Source organism: Ovis aries, chromosome 20, assembly GCF_016772045.2.
Source record: "Ovis aries strain OAR_USU_Benz2616 breed Rambouillet chromosome 20, ARS-UI_Ramb_v3.0, whole genome shotgun sequence".
NCBI classification, from domain to species: Eukaryota; Metazoa; Chordata; class Mammalia; order Artiodactyla; family Bovidae; genus Ovis; species Ovis aries.
Window position 1 is genome coordinate 27992806 of NC_056073.1, and position 21249 is coordinate 28014054.

Genomic DNA, 21249 nt, shown 5'->3' on the forward strand with positions numbered 1-21249 from the left:
GCTCGAGCTCAGTAACAGGAGAAGGCCACTGACTGCAATGAAGACCCAGTGCAGTCTGTATATACATGTTCTTCCCAACCTCTGCTTCCACAGCTTCCGAGACTCTCACAGGCACAGGACCCAAGTCTTTCTCTTTCTGTCATCTTCCCTCCTGCTCTAGGAAAGGAAGACATTTTTTTCCCACCAAGGCAATCCATCTCTGTGTTTATCCCAGGGGATGTTGATGCTCTGAACCCGCAGCACCCAGGTGCTCAAGAATCCTTCAAGTGCCAGATGAGAAGACTGATATCTAGATTTGTTAATCAATCAAGTTGATTCAAATGTATTCTTTCTTGTTGAATGAATGTTATGACAGGCATTTTGACTAATCAGAACAATTTGGTTCTCATTTGCCCTTGTCAGCAGCATTCTAAGTGGTTGGTGTTGCGAAGTCATGAGATATATACTTTTACCTCAGGAAAAAACATTATGGAGAGGGAAAAATATTATATTTATATGTTTGACTGTAGGTGTTTTTTTAATCCTTTAGCTATGGACTTTATTGTTTTAATATTTGCAGCTATTATTCTATACATAAGTTGTAATTTTTTTACAAAACTCTATATTCCATATTGCTAGGTCATTTCACTCCCATTTTATACCGGATTTCCATCAAGAAGTAGTTTCCTAAATCACAATCTGCCTGATTGTGTGTTGTTGTTGTTCAGTTGCTAAGTTGGGATCGGCTCTTTGGGATGCCATGGACTGTAGCCTATTTATCTGTGCATGAGATTTCCCAGGCAAGAATACTGGAGTGTGTTGCTATTTCCTTCTCCATGACTGTAGGATTTTAAAATATGCTTCTTGAAACCATTCTTTCAAGTTACTGACTTACTAACAACCACAGAAGTTCAACCAATTCAGTTAGTCTGTTGATGCTATTCCCTTAAAGAAGGACAAAGATTTTGAAAGGAGACAGTAAACTATTAAGAGGATTGGGGCCTTAAAATTAATGAGAGTGGAGTTGAATGTGGAGACGTGTGTTTCTATGGGTGGGGTGGGATGGACATCGGGTATAGTAGTTTTGTGTTGGTTATGGCTACGCTTCCAGTGTGGTCTTGAAACATTATGGCTATTTCTATTTCCCCAGCACAGCTTTCTGCTTAACTGGGATTAATTAGGGCTACATACTATTGCATTCAAATCAAGGCTAGGAAATGAGACATTTCCTTGTTATTTCATACAGTGTTTGATATAGTTTCACAGTGAACATATGGCTTTTATAATAATGATTAAAAAAACCAAAACAAAACAACCTTACCAAACAAACAAGCCTGGAAAATCTCCTTAACTGGGAAAAATAGTTTCTGGAGGAACTTAAGCTTGCCTTGTAACCAGTGCCCTCTAGTGATCAAATTAAGTTATTGCTGTGAGATTGGACACAGCAAGCATGGAGGGACACTGGGTGAAGTTTAGCTGGGGTCTGTCCTTGTGAGAGTACTTAGTGGAGGACATATTGTATCTTAGTTGGTTGACAAAGTTGTATAGAGTTTATACGCACTGAAATATTAATGCATCAATGAACTCACATTTAAGAACCTGGTGGTGTGTAACATACCAGCATTGAATGCTAATTGTGGAGGAAATAACTAATTCTCGTTCTTGGGGAGTTTTTTAATCTCCTCAAAATGTTTTCTATGATTGTTTTAATATTTATTCCTCACAGTAATATGTAGCATAAGAAGATTAAATAAAAGTTTTATTCCTTTGTGTTGATGATGAAACTGAGACCAGAGATGTTGTGAGGGGCCTGAGGTCGCCAGATGATTGTTGTCAGGGTAAGACCTAGAACCCTGAATTCTAGGTTATCAGACTGGCATTTTTTTCCAGATGTTTCTGCTTCAGTTAGGGGTGGAAATATGCAGGCTTCATTTTATATTTAGGATTTTATTAAGTTCAATTAGATATTGAAGCTAGTGGTTCACTAAGTTTTCTCTACCATTTCTGTAGCTTTTAATTCCCTTTCTACACCTTCTTATTATTTTCCTCAAACTGAACTGTTTGGAGACCTGACTTTCAGCAACAGCATGAAATTTGTATATAATTAATTTTTTCTTATTAATCAAACCTATTTTAAATTATAACTTCCTCCAGTCTTCTAGTCATTGCTATGAGTGTATGGGTTTGAATAATTCTACCCCAGAGTAAGGAAACTTGATATTTTAATTAGTTCTCATATCAAATATATATTATCGGTCTTTATTTTTTAAACTGAAAAAAAACCCCCAAAAACCCAGAGCCTTGAAGCATGGATTTATTTTGCTATCTTTCTCGATCCCAGTTTCCAAATCACTTTTGCAGATCGTAAGGACTATGAAGGCTGCTGACACCATATTTCTCTCAGATGTGTGACACCCCAGAGTGCCTGGCATTGTGCTTTGCTCCACAAATATCTGTTGAATAAATGAAAACAAAACAAAACCTACAGCCAATGCAGTTTCCTTCATACACCTGTAATACTTTCAATAATGGTTATGGAACAATAATATTTTCTTATGAGGCTCTTAGCAATAATGCCCATGACATAGATAAGAAAAACATTCTGAATCCTTTATTTTTCTGCTCAGACTCCTTGATGATATCCTCTTTTTCAGGCAAGAGTCCCCTTTTGTCTGTGTTCTGTGCTCAGTCTCTCAGTCGTGTCTGACTCTTTGCGACCCCATGCACTGTAGTCTGCCAGGCTCCTCTATGCATGGGATTTTTCCAGGCAAGAATACTGGAGTGGGTTGCCATTTCCTTCTCCAGGGGATTTGTCCTGACCCAGGAATCAAACCAATGTCTCTTGCAGCTCCTGCATTGGCAGGCGGATTCTTTACCACTGAGCCACCTGGGAAGTCCTCCCTTTGCCAGTAGTTTGGTAATATTTGGCAACCCCGCCCCCACATCCATACACGATTTACCCATTTCTACTCTTATGGAGTGATCCTGCCAATAAATCCTCACATATGAGAATGATGTACGTACAGAATTATTCAATGCAGCTTTGTTTGTAATTGCAAAATATTATAAACATCTTAGGGTCTATTAAAAGAGAGCTGATTAAACACATTTTCATCCATTGAATGATGATTGTATGGAGACAGCCATCCAACAGAATATTATTCAGCTATGATAAAGCAAGAGGAAGGCCTTTGTGTATTATTATAGAACAATCTCTGCAAACAATCACATTGTGTCAGAAAAGGGGAAATATATTTGTTTAAATAGCCATAATCTATCTCCGAAAGAATACATAAGAAATAAATTCTGTCCATCATGAAGCCATGATAGAACTTCTTTTCTATACCCATTGTGAGGTGTTTGAGCTGAGACTAGGCCGGGGGGGCACTTATAGGAGTTGCGGATGGGGACTCTTTTGGGGAGCCTCTGTGGGCCAGGAACTTTCACATCCAAGACTACCTCACTTGATCACCAGGAGACATATATTATTACCTCATTTTGAGAATGAGGCAAGGCACAGAGGGCTAAGCAATTATTTGTGTATCTTGGAGCTGTGGCGTCTGGGTACTTCCTGGTGAATCCAGGGCCAGGTGCAGTAGCAGCATCCAGAGACGGAAAAGATCTAAGAATCTGAGTGAAGGACTCTGAGAGGAGGCCAGTGCCCTCTCAGGGTTCTGTGAAGGGAAAGGAAGCAGCTTCCCTTCACTTGCTGCTTCAGACATCCTGGGGCTTCCCAGATGGCTATTGGTGGAGGATGGTGGGAGGGTATTCTTCTGGGATGGGGAATCAGAAGGACTCCATGTTTCTGTTTCTAAATTAATCACAAACATTCAATGAATTGTTGCTGTTGTTGTTAAGTTGCTAAGCCATGCCAGACTCTTTGTGACCCCATGGACTAGCAAAACAGGCTTCCCTGTCCTTCACTATCTCCCGGAGCTTGCTCAAACTCATGTCCATTGAGTTGGTGATGCCATCCAACTATCTTATCCTCTTCGCCCCCTTCTCCTCCTGCCTTCAGTCTTTCCCCAAATCAAGGTTTTTTCCAGTGAGTCAGCTTTTCACATCAGGTGGCCAGAGTATTGGAGCTTCAACTTCAGCATCAGTTCTTCCAATGAATATTCAGGGTTGATTTTCTTTAGGATCAACTGGTTTGATCTCCTTGCTGTCCAAGGGACTCTCAAGAGTCTTGTCTGACACCACAATTTGAAAACACTAATTCTTCAGCACTCAGCCTTTTTGGTCCAACTCTCACATCCGTACATGACTACTGGAAAAACCAGAGCTTTGTACTATACAGACCTTTGTCAGCAAAGTGATATCTCTGCTTTTTAATATGCTGTCTAGGTTTGTCACAGCTTTTCTTCCAAGGAGCAAGGGTCTTTTAATTTTGTGGCTGCAGTCAATGTCCATAGTGATTTTGGAGCCCAAGAAGAAAATCTGCCTCTGTTTCCATTTTTCCCCATCTATGAGTGCCTCCTACATTTGTTACTTTATAGGCAAACATTCATTTTCTTGGTCTTCCTGTCTCTTTGAGGCATGGATCATCCTATAGTAACACTTTACATACTTACACTGTGTCAGGGTTTCAGTCGTATAGAGTGCTTTATGTTGTTTGAACCTCATAATTACTTAGCAAAGCAAATGAGTGATGGTAGAAATTTTTTTTCCATTTATAGTTAGAAATTAGGGATCAGCGAGGTCAGGTCACATGCTCATATTGGGTGCTGTTTGCTAGGGTGCTGTTGCTGGCTGATCTGATTCTTTAATTCTAGGTTGGTTTTTCTTTTTCCACTTCAAATTCCTTTCTCTTTTACTTATGTTTTGCTGCCTTTCCCTCATCCAAAATAATTCCCTAAATTATATCGCCGGTGAAGCTGTCTCATAACTGAGAAAAGTATGGACGTGACATATCTTATATTTCAAGCCTTACTTCTTTCTCCTCCAAGCAAGGAAGAATAACACTTGACTCTCTGTTTGTTCTCCTCCACAAAAAAAAAAATACATGTGAAAAAAGATGATGTATAAACAAACAAAATACATAAGTGCACCTCACAATATGGAATAAAAATGTTCTTGTAAACTATGTTCATGTAAATTGAACAATTCATATTTTATTAGATAAATGTAAGTCTAAATTTATCCTATTCTAAATATTTTTGCAATAAATCAGTTCTAGTTCTAACGTTTTTTTGAGCTTACCTGAAGAAAGATATATCTGCTGCCCTGCCTCCCCACAAATAAAAGTAAACCAATTTCCTGGCGGGGGGGGGAAACCCACCACCAACAACAACCACCACATGCAACCTAAGTCTATCTAACTCCCAGATAGACTTTGGAGATTGCATGACCCCTCAGTGCCCACAGAATGAAATTACTCAGGAGTTAAAATCAAGAAATGGTCACTTTCTGGGTGGTTCAGTGGTTAAGCCACCACCCTTCCAATGCAGACAGTGCAGGTTCAATCCCTGGTGGGGGAACTAAGATCTCATGTGCCAAGCGGGTGGCCAAAAAAAAAAGAAAAAAAGGTTGTAGGTGCTCAGCCCATCCTAGTTGTGCTTCTCTTCTGAGCCATTTCATCCTCCTTCCCAACCAGTACATCCACATTCCTCCCTCCACATTAATCTCCTGTTTAGCTTGTGTTCTTTCCTCATAGGCCCCTAGAGTATCAGCTACATCATTACCCCCAGTCCCCTCAGTAACATGTTAGTAAGAGGGTAGGAAATTCAGGGATACTTGCTATTTAAAAAATTCCCCACAATGGCTTCAGTTGGTTTGGGTTGAGGGAGGGAGACTTCAAAGGGTGACTGTTCTCAGATTTAGGACAGTGAGCACAAGAGGAGGATGAAACAAGACACCCTGTCTTGCCTGCCGGCTGCTTGACAGCAACCGGGGACAGCAGGGTCGCCAGTTCTTTTCCCAAGGTCCACTGGGTCTCCCTCTTCTTTTCATTTGTCCCCTTCCCCTGTCCTACTTGTAATTAAAGAGACAGAATAAAAATGTGCTCCAGATACAGAGAGACGATCTCCACCTTTGTCTCTATTTCATAGCAGCATCCTAGAAAAAGACCAAGAAGACTGATCTTTGGAAGGGCACCTTCCTTAAGAGCAGCAGAAAGGGCAGGAGGACCAGCTTCCCAGTAGCATCTTACTGTACTAGCATAGTACATGGACCACCATGAGTGCTGCCATCTGGATGAAAGCTTATACATCACCAGAAACTATACCTAAAATGCCATTAGAGGAAATTCGAGGGTGCTGGGAAATGAACAGAGATCCTGCCAGGCTTAATACTGGTGAGGCAGCTTCAGTTTACTAATCCAACTAGGATGGGCTATGCATCTACTGGTCACTAAAGGAAGGGCATGGGCATCCCGGCACCATGGGCCGCATAGCAACAGCACCTGCAAATAAGGCAACTAAGGAGAGACATTGCTACAAGTTGTTTAGTTGCTGAGTTGTGTGCTTGCTCTGTCCCAGGCAAGAATACTGGAGTGGGTCGCCATTTCCTTCTCCAGGAGATCTTCCTGACCAGGGATCGAACCTTTGTTGACTGCATTGACAAGTGGATTCTTTACTGCTGGAGCCATCTAGGAAGCCCATAGCTGAAAGGAAACATCTCAGAAAATACTGGAGAAGCCTTCCTGAAGAGGGACCCTGCCTGTGTTCCTGCCAATCCCCTGGCTCTATCTATGCTCAGGTGAATCTGCTCCTAACAGAAATCTTACTCATGTAATGTTTGCCCCAGTGGTTCCATCCACAACAGCATGGCTGATACACAGAAGACTCCCAGGGAGTCAGACCCCTGGGTGCTTTCGAAATACCTCCCACAGCTGGTCATCAGGCTAAGCAGGGTCTTTGGAGTCAGATAAACAGATGTTCTGATCTCAGCTTATTATGTGTGAGACACTGGGCAGATTATTAAATTCACTTGCTTCTCATTTTCCTAGCTTATAAAAACAGAAATTACATCTATACCAGAGAATGTTATAAGGAGCACGTGAGACAGTCTAAGTAAATCACACGGCCCCAAACTGTTAATAATACAATAAATGCTATTATTGTGATTCTGTAACTCACAGGATGGAAAGACCTACATATATGGAGGGTGTGTCACCATTATGGCCCATGGAAAAAAGTACCTATTTTACCAATACCTGCAAGGTCTTTGACAAACTACAGACACCATGAAGACGACTTCCCTGGTAGCTCAGCTGGTAAAGGATTGCCTTCAATGCAGGAGACTCTGGTTTGATTTCTGGGTCGGGAGGATCCCCTGGAGAGTGGATAGGCTACGTACTCCAGTGTTCTTGGGTTTCCCTGGTGGCTCAGATGATAATGAATCTGCCTGCAGTGCAGCAGACCTCGGTTCCATCCCTGGATTGGGAAGATCCTCTGGAGGAGGGCATGGCAACCTCTCCAGTTTTCTTGCCTGAAGAATCCCCATGGACAGAGGAGCCTGGCGGGCTACAGCCCATGGGGTCACAAAAAGTCGGACACGACTGAACGACTAAGCACACAAAAAATGCAATCAGGCCAGCATGGTTGGAGCAGGGTGAGAGAAGGAAGGACCAAAAGCCTGGGTTTGTTGCCCAGCTCTGCTATTTATTGGCTGTGTGACCTTGGGGAGTTCATTTAGACTTTCTGAGCAGCAGTTTTCTCATCTGACAAATGGAGATATCACCACACTGAGGCAGTTGAAAGGATTAAGAGAGATAATGCGAGTTCTTTGTAAATGATACACCAATAAGGTATTATGTTTCCATGCTGCTCTAAGTGTAATAAATACTGAAAGCATCTGAAGGTGTGGATGAGTCATGCTGGTTTTTAGAATTTCAGAATGATGTCTTGGAATAATAGGGAAGAGGTAAAACTCAGCAGGTGTTTGTTTACTCTAGTTGCTAAAAGCAGAGCTTGCTTCACAGCTGTTTGAGACTTTCTTTCTGCTAGGATTTGAGTAGTATGATATGATTCTCTGGCCCAGGGCAGGACCCATCTGCCCCACTGTTGTAGGGTCATGGTTTCCATATAGGGCCTTTATGGAAATCCTCAATGGTGTTTTTATGGTATAGTCATGGTGGTGGTAGTTTAGTAGTTAAGTCATGTCCAACTCTTGTGACCTCATGGACTGTAGCCTGCCAAGCTCCTCTGTCCATGGGAGTTCCCAGGCAAGAATACTAGAGTGGGTTGCCATTTCCTTCTCCAGGGGATCTTCCCAACCCAGGGATCAAACTCAGGTTTCCTGTGTTGCAGGGAGATCTTTATGGACTGATCCACCAGGGAAGCCCTGTTTCTATGGTATTTCCATAAGCAGAATTTCTAGTCTGTATGTATACACACACACACACAACTGAATCACCAGAAACTAATACAACATTGCAAATCAACTATACGTCAATAAAAATTAGAAACTAATAAAAAATTAGTTCCAGTCTGTTGCCTCAGGTGTGTTCATTTGACTCCTGAAAACATCGATTTGTAAATATTTTCTCATACTTGTATAATGGGTTCCACACCACCTTTTCTGTAATTCCAAAATCCACAATGCTCTGAAAACCAAAAATTTTGTTTCTAAACTCATTTGGTGGCATACCTGGCTTGACTTGCCTCCACTTTGCGGCAAAGCCAGAGGTAAACCTGTGTATGGTCTTTACTCAGCCTAGTATTGAGAGTCATGCATTTTACTGCAGAAACATGCTTGTGCTTATTATGGGCCTGAGACCTGGATATACCTATCAAACAATGGAGTTTTCAACATTCTGTGATTGCTAATAGATAAATCTGGGTGATGCGTCCTTTTACTCTGAATATCATTTGGTTAGTGTCCTAGAATGCTCCAGTACTTTGGCCATCTGATGCAAAGAGCTGACTCATTTGAAAAGACCCTGCTGAGAAAGATTGAGGGCAGAAGGAGAAGGGGACGACAGAGGATGAGATGATTGGATGGCATCACCAATTCAAAGGACATGAGTTTGGGTAAACTCCCGGAGTTGGTGATGGACAGGGAGGCCTGGCATGCTGCAGTTCATGGGGTCGCAAAGAGTCTGACACGACTGAACGACTGAACTGAAGTGAACTGAGTGTCCTAGAGTGCTTAGCATTAGTGAGAATCATGATAGATATGTGAATTGGATACTTCAGAAGAGAAAAATGTTACAGCAAAATGAACAAGTAGGATCTCTACCAACCAATTTCATACATGCATTCTGATGCATGTGTTTTTTGAAATTGTATGATTAATTATGCATACTTGGTGTATATACTTAATTATATATATTTAATTAAACATGATACTTCCTTATCATAAAATCCTTAAAAATCCGATCGTCTCATAGTTCCATGAGTAGAAATACTTAGCAGATTTGTTTGTGAGAACAGAATATTTTCTAGATCTGCTAACCTGACCTCATATACCTTTTATAAGAGAGACAAAATAACCACTGCCTTTTTTATTGCTTAGGTTAACCTAGCATTTCATTACATTGTGTTCATTCATTATTATAGAAGGGCTTATTTATGGAGAAATTATTTGCAGAGGTAACTCACCGTATCACCTTTATAATCTGGTCACTACTGGCCCAGAGCTGCTGAGAGACAGTAGTCCCCATGACCTCAGAGCATCTTGTGGGTACAGGAGGTAAGTACTGGGCTAGACATTTGCAATGTGGCTTTTTAATTTCATTGAAGTTTTGTGAATTCCTGATTGGATTCCCCTGTATATGCCTTAGTGAAGCCTAGCATGCAAATAACTCATGTTTAATTTTAAATCTTTGTCCTATACATTTTTCTAAACAGCAAGAGCTGTGCAGGACAGAAAACCTAGCCTGAAGGTAACGTAAGAGGGTACAAATATCCTCCCTTCACACACTGACCGCTGCTGCTTCAGATGGGAAGACAGAGCTGAAATGCAGTGTGATCTTTGATGAAGAATACCTTGGGGTGAGAGTTAGATGAGAGATGCGCCTTGAAACGAAGTCTGGATGCACTGGAAAGTCTTTGGAAATGAAGTAAAAGACGTGGAATTCAAATATTGGCTCTGCTGATTTTGTAGCTCAGTATCCTCTGATTTGCCTCTTAACTTCTCTAAATCACAGTTTACTCTCCTCCAAAATTAAAACTTCCTTTGTGGCTCAGCGGGTAAAGAATCTTCCTGCACTGTGGGAGACCTGAGTTCGATCCCTGGGTGGGGAAGATCCTCTGGAGAAAGGAAAGGCTTCCCACTCCAGTATTCTGACCTGGAGAATTTCATGGACTGTGTAGTCCATGGGGTTGCAAAGAGTTGGACACGACTGAGCGACTTATCACTTTCACCTCTCACAAAATTAAAACATTGCCATCTATTTTGCATGGTTGTGTGAAAATTATATTAGATGCCCCACGAAAGCATCTAGCAGATCATCAATTAACTGAGCTACTTTGGTTAATATGTTTTTAGGGCTTACGAGGTGTTAAATTCTGGGCTTTTTCCTCTCAGAGTTGGACAGAACATGAGGCAGATGACAGGAAAGAAACTGGAAGTATGGGAAATAAAATGAACATGGAAATTGGTCAGATAATTGGGCATGGAAATTCTCAGTTAATCTGAGTGGGAACGCTACTGTCTCTATAAAAAAAATAGTCCCAAACTGAGAAAACTGCCTTTGATGTTGCCAAAGGCATAAACAATACAGGAGCGATGGAAGGAAGGAATCAGGTTCAAGGACTTTTCTGGAAGAGAGGAGTTCTGAGCTGAATGTGGAAGAAGGAAGTGGATTGACTGTGGGGAGGAGGGGTTAGGATACTAAGCTGTGAGTGGGGAAGGAAGGACCTCAGTAAATCCCTGAGGAATACGGACCAGGAAGCTGGGAAGCCATATTGGAGAGTACAAAGGTGTGAAAGGAAGAGTTGCAGCTACTGGTGGAAAAAGGTGAGTGGTTTGTATACTGAATATAATTGGAGCCTCTCTCCATACCCTCAGATGCCTCTGCCCATTGAATAAGAGATATTGGCTACACTGCTTCAATATGCTTTTGAAGGTTAAAAAAACCCCCAACAATTAAAAACAAGTATGATAAAGGTAATATTTGTAAAACATTTGAAAAAAATTGAACCAATATGACCCCAAAAAATGTATCTAATAATTTTATGGCCCCAGAGGTAATCATAGCTAATATGTTAATGTATTTTCTTTCAGCTTTTAAACACATGTATACCACAATTGTACACATTTTGTATTCTGCTTCCCCCCTCAAATTTGCTTATTTTCCCATGTAAATGTCATTAAACACTCTTTTAAAAATGTTTTTATAACTATTCCTTTGAATGAATAACATTCTAATTTATTGAATCAACATTCTGTGATTTGGACATTAAATTAAAGTTATTTCCTTTCTGGGCTAGCATCAGCAGTGTGGTGATAAATATCACCAAGATAAATTTCAATTTCATAGAATCTTAGACTCCTCTTTTCTGGGGGGTGGGGGATTGCGTCCTTCCACCTTCCTCAGTTCAGTGTAGTGAAGGACTCAGGACCTCAGGGAAACAAAGACAAGTTTCCAGAGTGAGAGATTAGGGAATTCCCTGGTGCTCTCATTGTCTAGTTCCTGGGCTCAATCCCCAGTCAGAGAACTATGATCCCGCAAGCTGTACATTCGTCAAAAAGAAAAGAAAGACTAGATGAGGACCTTTTGGGCTTCTGGGAGAGTTCCTACTCAGATGCTCCCCTACAGGAAGGCCCTGCTGGCAATGGGGAAGGTGTCCTCTGGGCTCTCAACCTTGCCAGGACCAAGAAAGAGCATGACCAGACAGCTGACCTAGCCCATAGACACGGTAGAGTCAGGAAACACTTCTTTCAAAGCAGTCTAGGAAAATTCTCATCCATATGATTTTTTTTTTTTTTTTGCTGCTGCCAATAACTTGACACCCACATTTTTGATTCTGCCTTGCTGAAAAAAACAGCACATCTTTAGAGGAGGGATTGCTATCATTTTGAGAGGTTAGAAATCCTGCCCTTTTTGTAGCTCAGCAGATCCCAACCACTCCCTAAAGGACAGTTTGAAAATTTGTGGGCTTTCTTTTTGTAAGTGATGGAGGGGGCCACCGAGGGCCCTAATGGGCCCTAATGGGGAATAAGACAGCCTTCAAAGTATAGCCTGCAGAGTGAAGAGCTGTCCTTCCTCCAGATTCTCAAGTATCCCCTAGGACCTTCATGTAGGTGATAACTTGTATTTAATTATCTGAACCTAGAATTTAATACAGTTAAAAAAGCGGCTTTAATATACAATGAACTTTCTAGGAAAGCAATTACAGTTCTGTGTGAATTCAGGGAAGATTGACTTTGCTACCAAGAGTTGTTCAACATTTTGTTAAGTCACTTCACTGATGGCAACACGCTGGAGGTAGTTGAGTCACCAACTCAGCACCTGTATTAACCGGCGTTTGTAGCAGTTCCAGCCCTGTGATTCTATGGATAAGTGCTAGCATCTGCCTACTTCGTCATGACTTCAACACTCATACGTTAAAATACTGTTTATGTTCTTTTACTACAAATTACTGTTTTTTTTCTTTCTTATGCTACAGTCAGGGAAGCATTTTTTTTTTTAAAGTTCTGTGTGTAGGTAGGTTATTTCCTTTATGAGTTTCAATTCAGCACAGTAAAGGACTCATGACAAGATGTTTGAAGGGTTGAAGGTTTTAGAACTTCAGTTCTAATCAGTCTCATAGTATTTAGCTTTCCCCCACCCCTTCCCAGGACAAGCCAGAAAGAAATCCACCCCTCCCCCCACCCCACAAAAGAGCCTTCTGTCTCCTGTGGCAGCCCAAACCCATCCCCATGAACCATACACACACGTGTGCGTGCACACACGCACATTTCTTCCTCCACCAGAAAGACAATAGCTTGGAGCTTCTGGAACTGTCAAAAGGCCTGCACTTGCCCCGCTGTCTCTAGAGCGCCCAGTTCTTCCTTAGTCAAGAAATATTGATTGCTAGGCCCTGCTGGAGCGGAGATAATGCTGGCTTCTGCCCACTTGGAGGTTCTTTATTCTCTGGTCTTTTTTCTGTCTTTTCCCCCCCTCCTACTTCAATTTCTCTCCTTGACGTTACCCTCCCCGTCTTTTGCTTCCAGTCCTCCCTCTGCTTTCCCTCCCTAGGCAGGCGAGTAGCCTCGCTGCTGGACCCGCGGAGCCGCTCTGGTCTCCAGCTCTTCTCCATCCAACAACTCCAGTCGCGCTGAGGTGGCTCCCGGCCTTCACCCCCTCCCCTCCCCGCCCCTCCGCTATCTGACCCTGGCTTCTTTCTCTCCCACCCATCTCGTCCTGCCCCTGGTCGTCGGCTTCAGCCTCTCCCGTCTCACCCGGGCCAGGGCTGCTTCCCTTTGTGCAGCCGTCTTTCTCCACCTGCATCCCAGGCTCCCTGTCTCAGCGCCAGCTCCTCGGCCTTTGGGTCGGGCCCCCTCGCCCCCGCCCCAGCTCCCAGTGGTTGGGCCCGCGGGTCCCCCCGCGCGTGTGTGCGGGTGCACCGGCGCCCCTCTCCCTTACCTCCGAACCCTGCTCGCCCGCCGCCCGCCCCCCGGCGCTGTGGGCGGTCCAGGGCGGGGCCGGGATCCGGGGCGGCTCCCGGGGTTTGGGTTGTGGGAGGTGCCCTCTCCCCAGTCTCCCCCCCCTTCCCCCCGCCCTGTCTCCTCCCGCACCCTCCTTCTTCCCTCCGCCCGGGAGCTTTCCCGGTCCCCGGCGCCGCCTCCTTCCCTCCCGGCTCCCCGCTCCCGCGGCCGCCGCCGCCCCGGGGAAGGAGAGACGGGGGTGGGGTTTGGGGGAGGTGAGACCGAAGGGAGAGACCCTGGCCGGGCTGGAGAGCGGATTCGCCGGGAGGAGGGTCGGGAGGAGGGGAAGGTGGAGCAAGGGAGGAGGGGGGAGCCGGGAGGAGCGGCCGGGCCTGGGGCCTTGAGGCCCGGGAGAGCCGGGGAGCCGGGCCGGCGCGCCGAGGTAAGAGCCAGGGCCCGGGGGAGGCCGGGCTTGGAGAGGGGAGTGCGGGGAAGGAAGCCGGGGGCCGGGGGGCCGGAGGAGAGGAGGAGCGGCGGGGAAGGGAGCCGGGAGCCGCGAGGCGGCCGATCCGGGGAGCGCGGGGCAGCCGGGCTCGGGCGAGCCGCCGGGGCCCGGGGAGAGGAGGAGTCCCGGGAGGGTGGGGGTGCCGAGGGAGGCAGGAGGAGGGTGGGGACAGGCTCTCTCTCCTCCTTTCCCCCCACCCCGCGCCGGGCTCCGCCCCCGCCTCCTCCGCGGGGCGCTCTCCCGGTCCCCGGGCTGAGCCGGGTCGGAGCCGGCGAGGCGACCGGAGGGAGGCCTGGCCGCCTCCCGGGTCCGATCCTCACGGCCGCCTCTCACTCAGATGCTGCTGTTGCTGCTGCTGGCGCCGCTCTTTCTCCGCCCCCCGGGCGCGGGCGGGGCGCAGACCCCCAACGCCACCTCTGAAGGTGCACCCTTCTCCGGCGACCTCGGGCACCCCGCCACCCCACTCCCCCTTTCCTTGCATCCCCCCTACTCTCCCGTCAGCCCTACACGGCATCGGGGCCTGGCAACCCCGTCTGCTCAGCCCCACTTTACTACTCCTGACCTCCTTTCCATCACCCTTCATTATTACCCAGCACCCCCTTTCTCTGCCCCCTATTACTACACTAGGCCACCTTTTGTGACCCGCATTGTTTCCCCGCCCCTCCCCCCCCCCCTTTTCCCGGGCCCACATTGCTACCTCAGTTCCGCTTTTTCCTTGATCCTACATTGCTGCCCGGGTGGCCTTGGAAGACACCCCTCTCCTCTCATCCTCATTCAACCAGATTCTCCTTTAGTCTTTTCTTACCAAACTTATTTGCATATCATACCCTTTCGTGATTTCTTACTTTTCTCCATTACCCCAACCAGCATCCTTCCCTTCCCACTTGTGGGCTCCCCAATTAGCCTTAGCCCTGGCCCATTCCGCTGTGCCCTTTAACCCAGGGCTCCCTACTCCTCCCCTCTCCCACCCTCCAGCACCTCACCCCAGCACCTGTCCTCCACCTGCCCCCTAGACCCCGCCCTACGCACCCCTGCCTCCCACTGCTGACTCTGCCTTTTCCTCCCCCCCCCCCCCCCCCCATCCTTCTCTTTCCCCCTCCCTGTGGACTCACCCCCCAGGTTGCCAGATCATACACCCGCCCTGGGAAGGGGGCATCAGGTACAGGGGCCTGACTCGGGACCAGGTGAAGGCCATCAACTTCCTGCCCGTGGACTATGAGATTGAGTATGTGTGCCGGGGGGAGCGCGAGGTGGTGGGGCCCAAGGTGCGCAAGTGCCTGGCCAACGGCTCCTGGACAGATATGGACACGCCCAGCCGCTGTGGTGAGTAGCTTCCCAAAGCCCCTCCCCTTTTCCAGCCAATTCCTCCTGCCTCAAACTTGGCATCATTGCTGGCAAGTCAGCATTTTAAATCCAGTGTAACTAAATTCACAAGTACATTTATGGAATGACTACTATGTAAGAGGGACTTTGCTGTGTGCAATTGCAGGCAGTAAAGTTAGCAGCCTGCAGGTTTCATTTCATCCTCCCGTCATTAGGCCACTGACCATTTGAGGAAATATCTTGTGAGTTAGTATCTTTGAGGATTACCAGTGGCAGTTTATGCAAAAACGTTCTAAAATGATTTTATCCCATTTGGGAATACCTGTCTCCAGTGGAGAGACCAGTACCCCCCCCCCCCCAATTAACACCCAGTTTAACAGGAGTATAAGCCAACTATAATAAGGCAAATCTGATTGTGCATCTAAAGTTACATACATCTACACATTTCAAAGCCAGACAACCGCCCACTTTGAAGAGATCCCATTTTGTGTGCTTATAGCTCCATCTTGGGTTCCTATGATGGAAATGCTGTTTCTTTCTTTTCTGAATGTAGATACTTACAGGATTAAGGGAGGACTGGAAACTAGAGAAGCTATCTTTTTAATACCTGATTTCCCGCAGAGTAGGATGCTTGTGGACTCAAACTCAAAGCTGAGCCCCCTCCCTCTCTCTAAGGGGAAGGAGCCTTGTCCAACTCGCCTCTCTTTATTTTCCTGTCTCCACAGTCCGAATCTGCTCCAAGTCTTATTTGACCCTGGAAAATGGGAAGGTTTTCCTGACGGGTGGGGACCTCCCAGCTCTGGACGGAGCCCGGGTGGATTTCCGATGTGACCCCGACTTTCATCTGGTGGGCAGCTCCCGGAGCATCTGTAGTCAGGGCCAGTGGAGCACCCCCAAGCCCCACTGCCAGGGTGAGGGGAACAGCTGCCTGCATGCAGCGGATGAGGACGCTTGTCAGAGGATGGGAGCGGGGTGGGAATGGATGGTGGGGAAAACAGGGTGCTTTGGGGAGGCAGAGGTGAATGCTCCACTCTTTCCTCCATCCAGTTGCCTCAGACTTCCTCCTGAAGTTCCCCATTTCCACTTTATGCTGAGGGCTTCCTTCCTTTACCTTTCTCTTGTTAATATCTTCCCCATGCTTTCAACCCTTGGGTCTCACATTTTCTTCTTTCCTTGATGAATCTCACCCTCCATCACCCTTCTTAAGATTCAAATACTACAGTTTCCCCCAGCCTCAGTCCCTTTCTGTAAACTTAACATTTCCTATGCATGATCCTCTTCTAGAATTGATCTCTCTCCATTCATTATATGCCTGAATTATTGTAAAGACTCAGCAATAAACCATATGCCATATTTAGAACAATTAATAAGATTGAAAAGAATATCCAGGGTGGCAAATTATCAGGGTAAAAGTCAAAAGACTTCAAAGTGGGGGCAGAATTGTCAGAACATTAAGAACAATCCAGAGATGGGGAAGGAAGAGGACAGTCTTTTTCTATACTTCCCAGACAACCTCCATCATTCCCCAAGGGAATCCGTCTTGTGTCCATCACCTGTTTCTCCATCTGGTTCTGCAAACTTCCCACTTTCCTGGGCTCCCAGATTCTCCCTCTGCAATCTTCTCTCCTGGGATGCAGGCATACCTCCCGCTTCCTCTACCTTTGTAGACCTTCTGCCTTTTGAGATGCTTGGACCTGGCTTTCCTCACTTAAATTATTCTGTTTGTGGTTTACCACTCCATTCTGGGAAGTGGGAGTCCCATCCAGGGATGAATTAACTATGACGCTAACGAAATTTAAGCTCCAGGGTTCCTTACTTACGCAGGCCTGTCCTTGTGCTCCAAGAGAAAAACATAGAGGGTTTAATAATGTGTTCACGTGGTCACAGGGTTTTGTAAAAACTGCCAAAGTAAGATATTTTAACAGCAGTAGCTTCAAGTTAATCGCATTTGTAATTTTTTTCTCTTAAAGAGAGATCCCCAAATTTTGTAATACTTAGGCTCCACAAAACCAGGATCTGCCCATGTCTTAGCTGTTGGCACTCCTGTCTCATATTCTGTTGTCCTATGAAAAATAAAAGAAGAAAACCACAAATCCTGACCCACAGCCCCACTTGCTCTTATTCCCAGGCACCCTCCCCTCAGAAACGCAGGCTTCTGCTCCCCGCGGTCTTCGGCATGGACAGGTGTGGGAGGGGGCTGGGGATCAGGCCTGGGAAGCCGGGCGCCACTGGTAACTCTTCTCTGATCCCCGTCTTTCCTGCTGCCAGTGAATCGAACGCCACACTCAGGTGAGATCAGAAACCCTCATCGCGTGCACCGCAATCCTTTTACCCCTCACTCTTCACCCTCCACCTCCAGGGATTCTGCCCCTTAGGTTGTGGGTTCTCATCCTGCCCATTCCTCCCCCACCTTCCCCTGCTCACCCCAGTCCCCAGTACGCGGCCGGCCCTTTCTTTCCCTACCTGTTTCCAGCCTCCAGTCTCGGTTTTCTGCGAGGCTGCGGTCCCTCCCATCTCCCTGCCTGGAGGCGCCCCCCCTCGGCTCCGCCTCCTCCAGACTCCGCTTCTGCCAAATGGCACAGCCCCAGCAGGGGGCGGCAGAGTGCTGGGAGACCCGGAGCCGGCCCCTCGCCTGCCCCGGTGGGGTTCCTTCCGACCTTCTCTGGAACCTTTCCTGCCTGCCCCCTTCCTAGGATTTCACCTGCTGACCCCATCAGCCCGGCCCACCCATCTCACCCTGCCAGGCCTCACCCTCCCTTGCCTTCAGCGCCTCCCCACATCCTTCCCTTCCCGACGCCCTTTCCCTTCTCTTTCATCTCAGTTCCTTCTCCCACCACCCTTTCTCGGTCCAGACTCTGTCCACCCAGCTCCGTGTTCCCTTGCTCTGTCCCCATCATCCGCACCCCCCACCTCCACGCCCTTTACCCCAGCCTTCGCCTCCCAGCTCTCCCTTTCTCTCCAAAACCGTTCCCATCGCCCTCTCGCCCAGCCCTCAGCCCTTCACCCCGTCTATGCACGCCCCCATTAAGACGCTCAGGCGCCAGCCCCTTTTCTCTCGCGTCCCTCTGTCGTCCTCGCGTCTCCATCCCTCGCCCCTCAGAGCTTCGGGCTCCCGCGGTTCCCTCCGCCCACCCTGCCCTCCGGGCACACCCCTTCCCCTCTTTCCTCCCCCGCGAACGTCCCCTCAGGTTGGGACCCTCCCCTTCCCCGTCGGCCCCCGTCACGCTGGGGGGCGCGGCCGCCCTCCCCTCCCCTCCCCTCCGCCCATTCTGAGGTTCCCTCAGCCGCTCTCGCCTGCGTCCCCGCCCCCTCCCTCCCTCCCCAAGCCGGCCCCCGCCCCCTCCCCGCCGCCGCGCGCCGCCCGTGACGTCAGAGCCCCCTCCCAGCCCTGCCTCTCCCTCCTCCTCCTCCCCTCGGTCGGTCAGTCAGTCCGCGAGGAGAGTCCGCGGCGGCGGCGGCGGCTGTGGCGGGAGCCGGAGCCGTGGGGGCCGTAGGAAGCCAGCCTTCCCTGCTTTCCCGAGACCCTATCTCCCTCCTCCGCACAGAACCAGGGATGGAGGCGCCTCCCCGAGAGCCCCTCAGCAGCCCTCCCCAGGAAAAGTGTCCCCCCTGAGCTCGTCCCCCTCCGCAAGCAGCTCCCAGCCCCCTGCCCGCCCCCTGCCATGGGTCCGGGGGCCCCCTCTCCCGGGGTGGGGTGGCCACTGCAGCTCCTGGTGGTGCTGGCTGCGGGGGTGACTCCGGTGCGGGCCTCCCACTCCCCTCATCTCCCGCGGCCTCACCCGCGGGTCCCTCCGCACCCCTCCTCAGAACGGCGCGCTGTGTACATCGGGGCGCTGTTTCCCATGAGCGGGGGCTGGCCGGGGGGCCAGGCCTGCCAGCCCGCGGTGGAGATGGCGCTGGAGGACGTGAATAGCCGCAGGGACATCCTGCCGGACTATGAGCTCAAGCTCATCCACCACGACAGCAAGGTAGCCCCGGACAGGGGAGTGGGGGGGGGGGGGGGGGGGCTGGGGGAGCAGGGGGCCTGCTGCACGTGCCTTAGTCTGAGTCGCTTCTTCGATTGCCAGGCTGACCCCTCCCATGTGTGACTAGCTGGAGATAGGCGGGGGATGTGGGAGCTTGGGGAGAGTGGCAGAGGCTGGAGGTTCAAGATGAGGGTCTAGAGGTTCGAGGTGGTTAATCACGCTGCAAGGCAGACCCTTCTGTTCTCTGAGACCCCCGGAAGTGCCCAGGTGGGGGGTAGCTGGAGAAACGGTGATGGCTTTAGGGAAGGTGATGGCTTTAGGGAACAAGCCGATCTGGTTCCTCCCGGGAGTAAACTAACCCTGGGTGGGTTGGGGGATGGAGGGAATGGAGCTGGATCAGGGGTTTACATTTACCATGGTAACAAGGTAAATCTTGGCAGCAGGTTGGAGCGGAAGGAATAGGGACCCAATCAGGAAAATGTTGAGGGACTTCAGTGCTCTAGTTTATTTATCACAACAAACAGCACGGAAGCTTGGGTCCCCACCTGACTCTTTCTCATCCCTTCATCTGCAACCCTGTTGTGGATTCCTGGATCGTGGAATTGTTTTGTGGTCTACTGTAGGCGGGAAGGCTAATGGTCAAGAGATGGGCAGAGGCGCTAGGAAAATGAAGGGGATTAAAGGTCTACACAGGAGCCCCCCACAAGAGCATGGGGGTGGCAAGAAGTCAGAATGCAGAGAAGAGAAAGAACAGGAAAGAATGGCAGTGGGGGAGGGGAGCCAGCAAGAGGAGTGGTGACTGCGTGAGACCCTGGGGTGTCTTGTGGAGCTTGGCTCCTGAGTTTGTCTTCCCTGCAGCATTGTGGCCTTTTAAGATGTGAGAAGGGAAATGGAATGTAGGGTTAGGGAGAGGGGGAAGTGGGAGAGGGGGAAAGGCCCAGGGGTAGTAGGGGATAGTTCTGTAAGATTCCTTTCCCGGCCCACCCCCCCCACGAATCACTAGGAGTATGGGGGAGGATGTGGCCCAGGCAAGCAAGGTGATTTGGGACCTCAAATCTATCATTTATCCCAGAAGGCCCCAGAGACTTAAGGGTTTGGGGGAGAGTGAAAGAGCACAGGGGCGGGTGAGCACCTGGTGGTCTTACACCTGGGGTGGACTGGGCATTTATAGTCATTCTTTGGAATAGCAGTGTACACCTAGAAATACCTGTGTGAGGGAGGAGGGGGCAGAGGTGGAGCTGAAGATGGGATGCTTGAGTAGGAGAGGGTACAAGGACTCTTCTGGAACTTTGAATCACTTCTGAGACTTTCACAGTGATTCTCAGACTTCAGTGTACCTAAGCCTCACCAGAGAAGTTTGTTAAGAATCCAGATCCTAACTCCTCGGTCAGGGATGAGTCCCAAGGGTCTGCATTTTCACCAATAAAAATCTTATGTGGCTAACCCCAGGATGCCTATAGGAAGGGTAGCAGGACACAGGAAAAGAACTAGTTAGTGTAGGAGAGGCAGGATGAGAAAGAGGGTCAGATCCCATGGAGGAGTCAGTTTAGAAGAGTGGTAATTGGCTATGGGAGTGGGAATCTGGGGAGAGGGACAAGGAGGGATGGGTGCAGGCTTTAGGATAAGGGATCGTAGGGAGCTAGGGGAGCCCTGGGTGTGAGCTCCAACTCATCCACCATGACAGGTGATTCCCTGGAGGTGTTGGGGAGCAGATGGGGACCTGAGAGAAGGGAGATGGAGGAGAAAATAGCAGAGGCGGCGAGGGGGAGATGAAAAGGCAGACAAACTGGAATGTGTCGTTTCCTGCCTGCAAATCTGGATCCTTGCTCCTTGGGAGAGAGAGGAAAGGAGAGAGAGGAAGACAGATCTGGTCTATTGAGAATCATGTGGCCAAGGGAGTGTGCAGTGATGGAATAGAGTGTGGAAGGGGGAAGGAGTGCAAAAGAAGGTAGGGAAGGAAAC

At 48.3% G+C, this 21249-nt stretch overlaps 1 protein-coding gene across 3 annotated transcripts in view; it reads left to right on the forward strand.

The window, feature by feature from the left end:
- The first annotated feature begins 13664 nt into the window (after window positions 1-13664).
- The window catches only part of GABBR1 (gamma-aminobutyric acid type B receptor subunit 1), a 29556-nt gene continuing 21971 nt past the window's right edge, over window positions 13665-21249 (forward strand). The window contains exons 1-6 of one of the 3 annotated variants that reach the window (XM_060403752.1): window positions 13665-13769; window positions 14337-14421; window positions 15119-15322; window positions 16048-16233; window positions 17591-17611; window positions 19130-19290. In XM_060403752.1, the coding sequence (XP_060259735.1) occupies window positions 14337-14421; window positions 15119-15322; window positions 16048-16233; window positions 17591-17611; window positions 19130-19290 (657 nt within the window). In that variant the 5' untranslated portion in view covers window positions 13665-13769. Of the gene's footprint in view, window positions 13937-14336; window positions 14422-15118; window positions 15323-16047; window positions 16234-17450; window positions 17612-19129; window positions 19291-21249 lie in introns of those variants that run through there. The other 2 variants (XM_027959103.3, XM_042237349.2) reach the window with 2 other exon arrangements.